This window comes from Centruroides sculpturatus, unplaced genomic scaffold (assembly GCF_000671375.1).
Source record: "Centruroides sculpturatus isolate CEXI.00-Female unplaced genomic scaffold, Cexi_2.0 scaffold664, whole genome shotgun sequence".
NCBI lineage: Eukaryota > Metazoa > Arthropoda > Arachnida > Scorpiones > Buthidae > Centruroides > Centruroides sculpturatus.
The window spans coordinates 372,374-384,790 of NW_019384885.1; the positions used below are offsets into that span (position 1 = coordinate 372,374).

The following is a 12,417-nucleotide window of genomic DNA, read 5'->3' on the forward strand; positions in this document are numbered from 1 at the left end:
ACAAATATTAGACTATATATTGAAGAGTCTTCTTTGTCCTTGTTCACATTGCAGGAAAATAACAGTCTTACAGAGGAGTTGACCTTTTATCGGAGGCTGTTTAATAATTTTTTTTATTCTACTTCTATTTGAATAAAATTAAAATGACTTTTTCTAACTATAAACTATTTTAAATATATGGGAAAAAATCCAAATTTCTGAATACACAAGAGGTTGAAATGGACTCCACAATGTTGTGGAGTCCAGTTTCAATTCCTTGTGGTGTGAGATGTAAGATTTTAAGTAATGGGTTATAACAATAAAATCTGTACAAGTAAAATTTTATACAGAATGACTATGGAATCCTAACAAGTAACTAACACACAACCCGTGATGTTAGCTGAGGACTGAACTCCTGACAAACTCAAGTGAGATATAATAAAATTAAACAAAAACACTTAAAAATGCATACAGAATATTTTAAATAAAACCAAAGGCTTAATCTACTGCAAGGACAAAAGAAGTGGACTAAATAATTAAAACTAATTATTAATACTAATCTTAAGTCTTATATGCAAGAGGATTTTGACCAATAGTGAGTGAGAGTTAGGGACAGAAAGATAACAAAGAAGTACCCAACTTTTTGTTGGATCAAGTCCTTTTCAAACAAAGATGGGAGCATGTGTTCCAGAATTTTTTCTTCTATCAAAAACCTTAATAGAGACATTGTCTTCTTGAAAAAGAACCTCCAAATATCCAAAATATCCTACCTAGGATTCAGTCTTCTCAGACCGAAAAGATCTCTCACTGTACAATCATCACATTTCTGTTATACTGGACTAATCATCTTCTCTCTTCAGCTCTCATCCAAAAAGGTTCCTTCACTCCTTTTTAAGCTGACCATGAAACCAGTCAGACTGCTTCTTATTGGACAAAAAAGAGCCTTACACCAGAATTGGAGTAGACAAAGAAGACAGCTTAAAGATGGTAGAAGGAAACAAAAAAAAATAAGGAAAAAGAAAAATTAATGTTAGCACATATAAATTATGGTGTACAGCCACAGTAGACTCAAACCATCCTCCTCAAGGGTTGCACCAATTATTTATTAAAATTTTTGTAATAAAAATATAAGTTTTTATTATGGCTACTCAGGATCAAAACTTTCTACCACAAAAATAAAAAACAATTTTTTTTTGAAAATTATTATAAACTGAAGTCATATCATTTAAATTGGCCAATGTAGATTAATTAATATTGAAATAATGCTTTAATAAGTTATATTGTGATAAGTTATAACAATATTAAACAACATATATCATAATGAATCAGATTATCATTCTTTATACAGAAGTATGTTGTTAAAAAATTATTTAAATAGTTTTTAATACTTACACCTGCAAAAAATTTCAAATTTTCTTCTACATTGAGAGAGCTGCAAAATATATTAAACTGAGGACAAAGTCCAAGATTTTTTCGAGCTTCTGATGTTTCTGTTACAATACTTTTCCCATTAATTAAGACTGTTCCAGAGGTAGGTTTAAATATCCCTAAAATTAAAGTTTTATAGCATTTTATAAATAATATTCAATTTTTATTTAATTTTATACTGTATATACAAACACATTTCATTCTATTTGAACAACATAAAAATTTACCATATTTACATAATTTAATATTTAAATTAATGTATAATGTAATCTTATTAGCACATAATTATGTGAATAAATTTTATTGTAATATTAAGTAGTTAATGACTGAAAATGCAATAAAATACCATATTTTCACAGAATGACCAACATGCTGATCTATCCGGGGAGACCATGAAATCAGATATTTCTGTATGGTAAAAGCTGGCAAGCTGGTTTTAAGTGAGGTAATACATCCCTCTCTAGAAGGTGCATTAAAAAAAATGAGTGATTACATTACGTGAAAACAAACAAGTTTTTATTCTAAAACTGTGAAACTGTCAGCATTACATCAAAAACTGCAATTATATGTTTAATTTCTTCAATTTGTTTTCTTTCTATAACATAAAATAATCTTGGAATTATGAAAATGCTTTTTTAACGTTTATATTATTGTTATTTGATTCAAAAATACAAAAATAAATATATTAAATTTAAGAAATTCCCTGTAATTTATCTTAACTTACATTGACTAACATTGGCTTTGTATGAAATTTAAGAGGATAATAATAATGTCAATAAGTTGTTAATTCTTTTATTGTCTTGTAAATGAAAACTCTCTTCTTGATTTTAAGTCAGTCAAATTACAATGTTATTATTTTATCATACTCAGAAGGATGTTTTCTTTAATGTTTAATTAACTAATTTTGTTAGATTTGATTAATTTTATATTTTTGTTGCAGTTTAACCAGCATGACAATAACTCCAGAGTTTCCATCATGCTGGTCTCCCCTGTTTTTAAGCAGCATGCCGGTCATTCTGTGACAATATGGTACAATTATTATTAAATACATATGATAAGATACAATCACAGTTCATAAACAAATATCACAATTTTTTCAATTCTTTTCACATTCCATAGTTTTGGTAAACTACTTCCTGTGTCATTTTTATATAAACCAATATAGGATTTGCCTATATGAGAAGGTGGGTTGGAAATTCATGATGACTATGCCATCAAATAACTGTCTACCAATTATCTGCACTCTTGTGAACTAGTATTTAGTTAATATGTAGTATGAATAAGATACCTGGTCTGTGAGGAAAATGGGTTAGTATAAATATACTAACCCATTTTATTAACTTTTCAATATTTATTATCAAATAACATATTTTACTACTTATGTTTTCAAAATGACATCACACCAGTAACTCTCATTCATGCAAAAACAGTCTTCATATCTTTAAAATATGTCTTGAATAAAGTGACACAACGTATTCTTGTAAGTTATTGATTGCATGATGAATTTTTGCCGTAAGAGTTTTAATATTTCCTGGATGATCTTCATATACCAGTCTCTTCCTTCACAAAATATTGAAATTCAAAGCAAAAATTCCTGCCTATGTACTTGCTTGCATCTTGTCCATAATCATGAAAATCATTCTGTTTTTGGGCCAGACTACTTTTCCCCCTCCTATGACCCTGAAAATGTTACTTTGAATTTGTTAAAGTACACAAAAAAACTGTCTTATTTAAATTTATTTAAATAATTTATTTATTTCATTTTAAATAAATTCAAATAACAATAACATCATTACAATGTTAGTCTGCAATTTTTAATTATGTTTTAATTTATTTAATTTAAAATATATTCTCTCAATCTTAATAGTGTTTTGCCCCTGTACATCATGTTGAAATGGACTCCACAATGTTGTGGAGTCCAGTTTCAATTCCTTGTGGTGTGAGATGTAAGATTTTAAGTAATGGGTTATAACAATAAAATCTGTACAAGTAAAATTTTATACAGAATGACTATGGAATCCTAACAAGTAACTAACACACAACCCGTGATGTTAGCTGAGGACTGAACTCCTGACAAACTCAAGTGAGATATAATAAAATTAAACAAAAACACTTAAAAATGCATACAGAATATTTTAAATAAAACCAAAGGCTTAATCTACTGCAAGGACAAAAGAAGTGGACTAAATAATTAAAACTAATTATTAATACTAATCTTAAGTCTTATATGCAAGAGGATTTTGACCAATAGTGAGTGAGAGTTAGGGACAGAAAGATAACAAAGAAGTACCCAACTTTTTGTTGGATCAAGTCCTTTTCAAACAAAGATGGGAGCATGTGTTCCAGAATTTTTTCTTCTATCAAAAACCTTAATAGAGACATTGTCTTCTTGAAAAAGAACCTCCAAATATCCAAAATATCCTACCTAGGATTCAGTCTTCTCAGACCGAAAAGATCTCTCACTGTACAATCATCACATTTCTGTTATACTGGACTAATCATCTTCTCTCTTCAGCTCTCATCCAAAAAGGTTCCTTCACTCCTTTTTAAGCTGACCATGAAACCAGTCAGACTGCTTCTTATTGGACAAAAAAGAGCCTTACACCAGAATTGGAGTAGACAAAGAAGACAGCTTAAAGATGGTAGAAGGAAACAAAAAAAAATAAGGAAAAAGAAAAATTAATGTTAGCACATATAAATTATGGTGTACAGCCACAGTAGACTCAAACCATCCTCCTCAAGGGTTGCACCAATTATTTATTAAAATTTTTGTAATAAAAATATAAGTTTTTATTATGGCTACTCAGGATCAAAACTTTCTACCACAAAAATAAAAAACAATTTTTTTTTGAAAATTATTATAAACTGAAGTCATATCATTTAAATTGGCCAATGTAGATTAATTAATATTGAAATAATGCTTTAATAAGTTATATTGTGATAAGTTATAACAATATTAAACAACATATATCATAATGAATCAGATTATCATTCTTTATACAGAAGTATGTTGTTAAAAAATTATTTAAATAGTTTTTAATACTTACACCTGCAAAAAATTTCAAATTTTCTTCTACATTGAGAGAGCTGCAAAATATATTAAACTGAGGACAAAGTCCAAGATTTTTTCGAGCTTCTGATGTTTCTGTTACAATACTTTTCCCATTAATTAAGACTGTTCCAGAGGTAGGTTTAAATATCCCTAAAATTAAAGTTTTATAGCATTTCATAAAAATTCTATTTTTATTTAATTCAACATATAAAAACGATTTCATTCTATTTAGATAGTACAGAAATTTACCATATTTACATAATTTAATATTTAANCAAAGTATTTATAAAATCAAAAAAACTGAAACAGAACAAAATTTTTTGAAGCTATTTACCTGTCAAAATATTCATAATTGTGGTTTTACCAGCTCCATTGGGACCTAAAAGTATTGTTATTTGATCACAATGTAAATTTAGTGATATATCTTTAACTGCTGTCTTGAATTTCCGTCCAGTTCTAAATTTCTATAATAAAAAAATGGACTATTTTAAATAATCGTAAACATTAAAATAAATTCAATACCTACAATGAAATCAGATTACAAATAACTATTACACAAATTTTTAAATCATTCTGTTATTATACAACTATATAATATTATAAAAACTGAGATAATTATAAATAAATAATTGTATACATTTATACGCAAAGAATTTTCTTTCCTTCCTTTCATATTCACAAATGAAAAATCTTTGCAATACCAATTATATTATATATAAAGTAATCTCCAAAACAAGGAAAAAATTTTATATTAAAATGTAAATTTAATAACAAGATTTCATTAAAAAAATAAAATTTATAAATTACAATTCAAAATAAAGTTTGTTTGTTTCAGTTTTTCATATATTTTTTAAAATAATTATGCTCATATATTTTTGAATATTTTTACTTGTCATAAATTTTTAGTAATCCAAACTCTTGCTGTAATTAATCGAGCTATTATTATGCTATAAATAATTAGAAACTAAATAAGTTGGTACTAAAGGTAGACGTTAGGTACCATCTCTCATCTAAATTAATAATTATAATAATTTATTAAATAATATAGAACATTCTGGAAGAAAAGAACTAACCCAAAGTGAGATTTGAACCTGCAACCTCAGCTTACCATGCGGTGCACTTGCCAGTTATGCCATCTGGACGCTGAGCAAGTCTTCACTTCCAAGCATATTTAAATTTAGATATAACCATTTACAGTTACTTATGCTGCTGCTGGGGGCAACTCCTATGCCTGTAGTTTATGTACTCCTCCACTACGGCACTCAGCTGGCTATTGCTTTACCCAGCATGGTGTATATATATATATTTATTTATTTTTTATTATTATTATTTATAAATATATTATAATTATTAATTTAGATAACAGACAGCACCTAAAGTTGATCTCTAGTACGAAATTACTTAGTTTCTAATTATTATTTACAGTAGAACAATAGCCCAATTAATTATGGCGAGAGTTTGGATTAGTATTTTTTAATAAACTTTTTTTGTTTCTCTTAGATGAAATATATCATTCTGCATTATAAGAAATTCTGTAATTTCCCTGTATTTGTAAATTTATATAGATCAGTGAAAATTTTTTAGTTTCATTAATTTATATATTAAAGATTTTCTAGCACATTTGATTCTAATATATAATTATAAGGAAGAAAACACTGAGTTTTGGCATTATGATGATTTATTAATAAGCAGAATAAAGAAATAAAAATACTTTCAATAATATATCATTGTCTTTATCATACAAAAATTCTACTTAGAACACAGAATAACCACATCTAATTTAAATCAGTAAATGAACTTTTGAACTGTTGTAATGCGCATGTAAATTAAAAATCCAAAAACACGTGCAATAGGTATTAAATATAACTATACTTTTGGAGTTTAAATAAAAATTTAAGAACATTGGGTGGCTTATAATTGAATTAATTACTCAATTTTATATTGCACTTGTTTATAAAGTGACACATAACTCAGGTAGATATAATGTAAATCTATTAATGGTATTGTTGATTATGTTGATTAAAATATGCAATGTTTCTTAGTTAAACAACACATTTCTTTCCCCACATTGATGTAATAGTTTCACATCAGCCCGTAGATGTTCATAGTTAAATTCCAAAGCTCACCTAGCCATCTTGATGGCATATTTCCTGTGAGCAATACCATTCTTGTTTCTACCTGTCTACTTCTGAGCATATGCATTGTGGCAACTATATATATGAAGTTACTGACGTTGTGGCCCATTTTGAAAGGGATAATATATAGGGATTTGAGTGTCATGAAAATATTCCTGTCATTATGTAGCAGACTAAACAGGGATGGTGAAGGTGTGAAAAGAACAAAATATTACAAAAAAGATTACATGACTTGTCTAATAGAAGATCAGTGCAAAAAAGAGAGAGTAGAAAGAGGTCACTGTGACTTAATAGTTCCATAAGGAGTTGTCAAAAGAAAATATGTTATGATGAAATATAATATATGCATATAGACATTATATTTATTAGTAATGTCAATTGCTGAATTCTAACAATGATCTAATTGCAAAACAAGTATAATTGTTATATCAACATTTGTCATTAAATTTAAGATTCACATAAATATTACAATCTAATATATTTAAAATAAATTTATAGTGAATATTTAACTTTATATTAAGTTTATTATTAAAAATAAATTAAAATAATTATTATCTGAAGATTAATTTACAAATGTAAGTGCGTTGACAAGTACTGTATCAAGAAATGAATTTCTTATCAATTAAAATAATCTATGAAAAAGATTTATAATAGAAATTGCTTAGTTATGTTAAAGTTAATTGCATTTAATAAATTAAATTAAAATATTATTGATGATTGTATTTATTTTTAAGTTATAATTATCATCCAATAATTTCTTGATTTATTTATTAATTAAATATTTTCACTTCATACATTTTTCTTTTTAAATACTAAATAAAAGTTGATGATAAATATGTAAAATAAAATGAAAATTGAATATTTGTTAAAATTTTTATTATAAATTATATAAAATAGTTTTTGTACCTTTGTTAGATGAGAAATAATAACAGTAGGTTTTGATCCTGGTTGTTCTCTTTCAAAGTAAGGTGATGAAATGTTTTCTATTTCTGAATATTTGTTAATTTTCTTAAAACAGTTTGACCAATAAGAGGGCTAAAAATTATTATTATACAATTAAAACTATAAATAAAAAATTATTCAAATTTCTATTTAATAATAAATCCATACAGATCTAATATAAAATAATGAAGTATTAGATAGTATTAGATATTCTATTTACATTGAAATTTTATTTAACTAAATAAAGTTGCTAAAATTTTTGTTTTATATAATTAAATAGTTGAATTTTGCAGTAATATTGTTAATATATTTGCTCTGTGGTAAAGGGTGCATTTTTCTTCTTCAATCAAGTACCTTGGAATATTACTTGACTCTAACCTGTTATGGATTTTATCCTGAGATGGTGCCAGATAAGGCTAGAGATATCTTCTGGTTATGCAAAACTACTCTTTGCATATCCTGAGATCTACAACCCAAGTGTCTTCTTTTGGATTTTTACTATTGCTGTTTGACCCAAAATAGGCTATGCTTCCTTAGTTTGGTGGCCTAGAGTGTTTCACAAGGACTTCCAACGTTAAAAAGTTTGCAGCATACTGCATACCTTGCCATTTCTGGGGCCATGTCTGTTCTGGGCTCTTGAGGTTGTATTGGGTCTTATTCCTATGCATCTATTTATTCAGTCTGAAGCAAGGAGGGTCCTATATAGATTCAAGTGTCATTCCTAAACCAAGTATACTATTAAACATTTGGCTCTACTGAGGAACATGACGAAAACATCCTTTTGATGGGCCCAAAGAATGTTATCTTAATTTATGTTTAACATGTTTATGTTTGGTAAATGAATAATCATCCATATTCTGATAATGGCATGGGTGTTGGAATTTGTGGGTAACATCAGGCATGGACTTCTTTGTCATTGGACAAATTCCCTAGCTATTATTTGATGTGTTAGCACTATTTTACATAGAGGACCTCTTAAATAAGACAATCTGCATTATTTTGATAGTCAAGCTACCTTGAAGACACTTGACTTTTGTTAGGTTACTTCAGAATATGTTTGGGAATGCATTCAGCTAGTTTAAATTTGTACCAGTCACTTCATGTAACACTGAAAGCTCATTTTCCATTTATAAAAGCATAAAAGACACAAGATATCAATGTAACAGCTGAACAGATGGAAAGTTTATAACAATGAACTGTCATTGTTATATACTGTAAAAGTCAACATGAATAAAAATTCATACTACATATTTTGCATATTCTTCTGCCTAAAAGTAGGGTTTTAACAGCTATTTCTCACAAAAATAAAATAAAAAATTATTGAAGGACCAAGCCCAAGTTAAAGTTCACATATAGATCCATCATATATATCATATATACACCCATGGCATTGATAACATGTCAGCATCCCTACATTTAATACAAAAGTGTTTTTTATTAGCCTTAAAAATTTATAACAACTCAAGAACTAGATAGAGTTAAGGCTCGTGGTGAGTCTAATGATCTTAGCCTCATCCCATTTTACCTGCACATCCCTTACAAAATAACTTTTTATTTTATAACTAGTATATTAAGCCAAACAAATGTATAACTATGCATATAAATTATTGTATTCATTTTAATTTTATTAATAAAATATTTTATGTTTATACTTACAATAAAACAAAAATAAAATGGTTTCGGTACACCTGGTTTCCATGGCCAAACAGAATCCAAATACCAAATTAATACACTATAAATAAGAATTGAGACAACAATCATTCCAAATATGTGTCCTATACTAAAATCATCTCCATGAAGTATTGGCGATTCCAAAACTTCTTTCCAATAAGTACCACCCTCTATAACAAAAACATTCATTAATGAGAATTTTGAAATATAATACTTCAATTGTTCTTAATTAAAATCATTATAACATGTTAAAATACAGATTTATAAAATTAGAAATTTTATCATTATTTTCAAAAATAAATAATTTATCATTCGATTTAAATAAAAAATGTTGATAATATTTTTTAAATTCAGTAACTGTAATAGATTAAAAAAGGTATGAAGAACATATATCAAAAGATATACCTTTCCAATAATTTAAACAAATGACATAGAGTGAATATTCTAAAATTTTGAATTAATAATATTAATAACCAGCATAATTGATTGATTTATTAACAAAATATACAAATAATGTGATTATTTTCTATTCCTAAATTTAAAGATACAATAATAATAATAAAATACCATAATTTTGTGCAAATTATCCGTGATTAAAAATCAGTTTGAAAGTGGATGCATATTACGCAATGACTTGGGTTATCTGCTGATTTTAACTTGCTTTCATGAACTCATCAAACAGATCTTCCTTCGTTTAAAATCACCAAGAGAAATTTGAGAAAACTGTTGTGATAGCCATCACCATTTGACCCAAACATAATGACACAATCAGAAGTACTTTGATACATGAGTTTTTTAGCTAGATTGGACCAGTGACCTTATCAGCTTACATGCTAACATGCCTGGCTTATTTTCATTGTGCTCGATGAGTTCTGCAAATTGTACCTTCTTATAATTAACATTATAATAGTGTAAAATAAAGTGTTTTGTTATTGTTAAAGAAACAGACAACTTATTGTTTTTGTTTTCCCATGCAATGTTTCTAAATTGTCTCACTTATGACCAACAATTCCTATACTATTACCCTTTATGAGACGTCTATTATGAGAAACCTGGTGATAGTAACCACTGTTCTTAGACAGCAGGTATCAAATCTCTTCCATTGAGTTTACCAAGGATTCAGACAGACAAAGACAATAATAAGAGAATATGTTTGGTAGCCAAGATTAGATAAAGCTATAAAACAACAAATCAAAGGCTATGCAAAATGCCAGGGTTTGTTTGATGGATGAGGCAATGAAACAATTGCCTCAAGTGGTGAAATGAGAGGGGTGGCCAAATGTTTGAAAGAAGAAAAAATAAATAAAAGTAATAAGCTGAAACAGTGAAGTTCTGTAAATGTATTTTAAACTTGTTTATAAATAGTTCATACAAGAGTGCCAATGCTAGAAATGTTCTCCATGGATGACAAAAAATTGTTGCAAATTATCATTAAGTCAGCACTTCAAAATGCCAAGAATTGCACAGGGAAAATTGCACAAAATATCCATAAGGTACTCCCTATGTGTTTGCACCTGAAGCAACCATTCATTCTCCCCCTAGTTACATCACTCCCTTTCATTAATGTAATGAATAACAGTTATGATAAGGAAATCTTGCTAGTCCCCCTAATGCTTGTTATAACTGAGTTCAATTGCACTTAATTAAATGATTCTGATTTTTCATTTCTTAAATAATTAAGATGAAAATTTAAACTAAAAAAATACAATAAACAAATACTTAAATCAGTAAAATAATTTAATATAAATGGATGAGTTATTACTATTTTTTTCTCATCGGAATAAAAACACAGCTTCTGACAGGAAACAAAAATGGGAAATTGTAAGTTTCCATTTATAAACGTTTTTCCTGTAAAATAATTTAATATAAAAAGATGAGTTATTACTATTTTTTTCTCATCGGAATAAAAACACAGCTTCTGACAGGAAACAAAAATGGGAAATTGTAAGTTATTGTCCTGCTTGAAAGTATAGCGCTTCGTTTTAATTAGTAAGCATATCATAAGATTTATTTAATTATTCTTAGTTATAAGGTCGCATTATTTAAAAATCGCATAAATGAGACTGCAAAAACCATGATCTCATTTAACTAATTTAAATACTGATATTTCATATAAATTAATTAATTAAGATAAAAGTTAAAATTTTTAAGAATTCATTAACAAGTTGATTGAACTAAATATTAGTCAAGCTATTAAAGAAAAATATATTACAAGTATATATTGTAATTATNCCCACACCAATCCACATCTGAGAAGTAGTGTTGAAAATAGTCTACTTACTTGTATGCACTTTAGATGGTACTGTCTCAAACATTTTTCAGTTTCTAACTATAAGAAATACAAATATCTAATAAAAACTCTTAATCATATTATAAATAAAATTTGCAATACTTACTCATACTTTCAAACTGTGCTAATGCACTACATACAAAGAATAATGCCATATTTGGTAAAAGACAAATTAAAAGTTTAGTATTAAAAGGTACTGAAATAAAAGGATCCGGATTTCGTGGAATTACAAATAGGTAAGGTACTAAAAAACTAACAATCCATAGGATAACTGTCACTATAGCAGCATAAGAAGCTAAAAAAAAAAACAAACATACATATATGATTATTGATTTAAAAATATCAATAAACTTTAAAAGCTTTAACTATTTATAAATGTGTGTATTGTTAATTTTTTTAAATTTACAGTCGACCCCCCTGTAACACTGTTGATAATTCTGTTTTATATGAATTCCATGTTGTACGAGTCACTTAGATTTTACAAATATGTGTGCCGGGCTGTGAATGGTTCACATATTTGTAAAATCTAAGTGACTCGTACAACATGGAATTCATATAAAACAGAATAATCAACAGTGTTATAGGGGGTCGACTGTATTTTCTTTTTTCAAATTGTATCCAAATGATGAATTCCCTTTACAGAATGAACACCTGCAAAATTTTAACAAATTTATAGCATTAAATCTCAATAAACTTTTAACTTCATTATAATATACTGTAATTACAGTGTATACGTTTCATGCAAAATAATCTAAATTTAATCGATTTAATTGAATAATTAATTAAATATGACGCTTAATTGTAGTTTTGCGAGTTTTAAGACTTACTTTGGCACTGTTTTCTTAAGTGGTTTTAATCGAATTTTAAGATTCGCCTCGAGAATTCGTAAACAAAAGCAGACGACTTTTTTTCTGCGCGAA

The 12,417-nt window shown here is 27.4% G+C and overlaps 1 protein-coding gene across 1 annotated transcript in view; it reads right to left on the minus strand.

The window, feature by feature from the left end:
- Positions 1-11,803, minus strand: part of LOC111631100 (ATP-binding cassette sub-family A member 3-like) — a 50,577-nt gene extending 38,774 nt beyond the window's left edge. Inside the window, exons 1-7 of the mRNA XM_023375295.1 lie at positions 11,604-11,803; positions 9,193-9,377; positions 7,501-7,629; positions 4,794-4,923; positions 4,458-4,609; positions 2,958-3,087; positions 1,372-1,526 (exon numbers count right to left, since the gene is read on the minus strand). Of these exons, the coding sequence (XP_023231063.1) occupies positions 1,372-1,526; positions 2,958-3,087; positions 4,458-4,609; positions 4,794-4,923; positions 7,501-7,629; positions 9,193-9,377; positions 11,604-11,652 (930 nt within the window). The 5' untranslated portion in view covers positions 11,653-11,803. The remainder of the gene's footprint in view (positions 1-1,371; positions 1,527-2,957; positions 3,088-4,457; positions 4,610-4,793; positions 4,924-7,500; positions 7,630-9,192; positions 9,378-11,603) is intronic.
- Between the last annotated feature and the right edge of the window lie 614 nt (positions 11,804-12,417).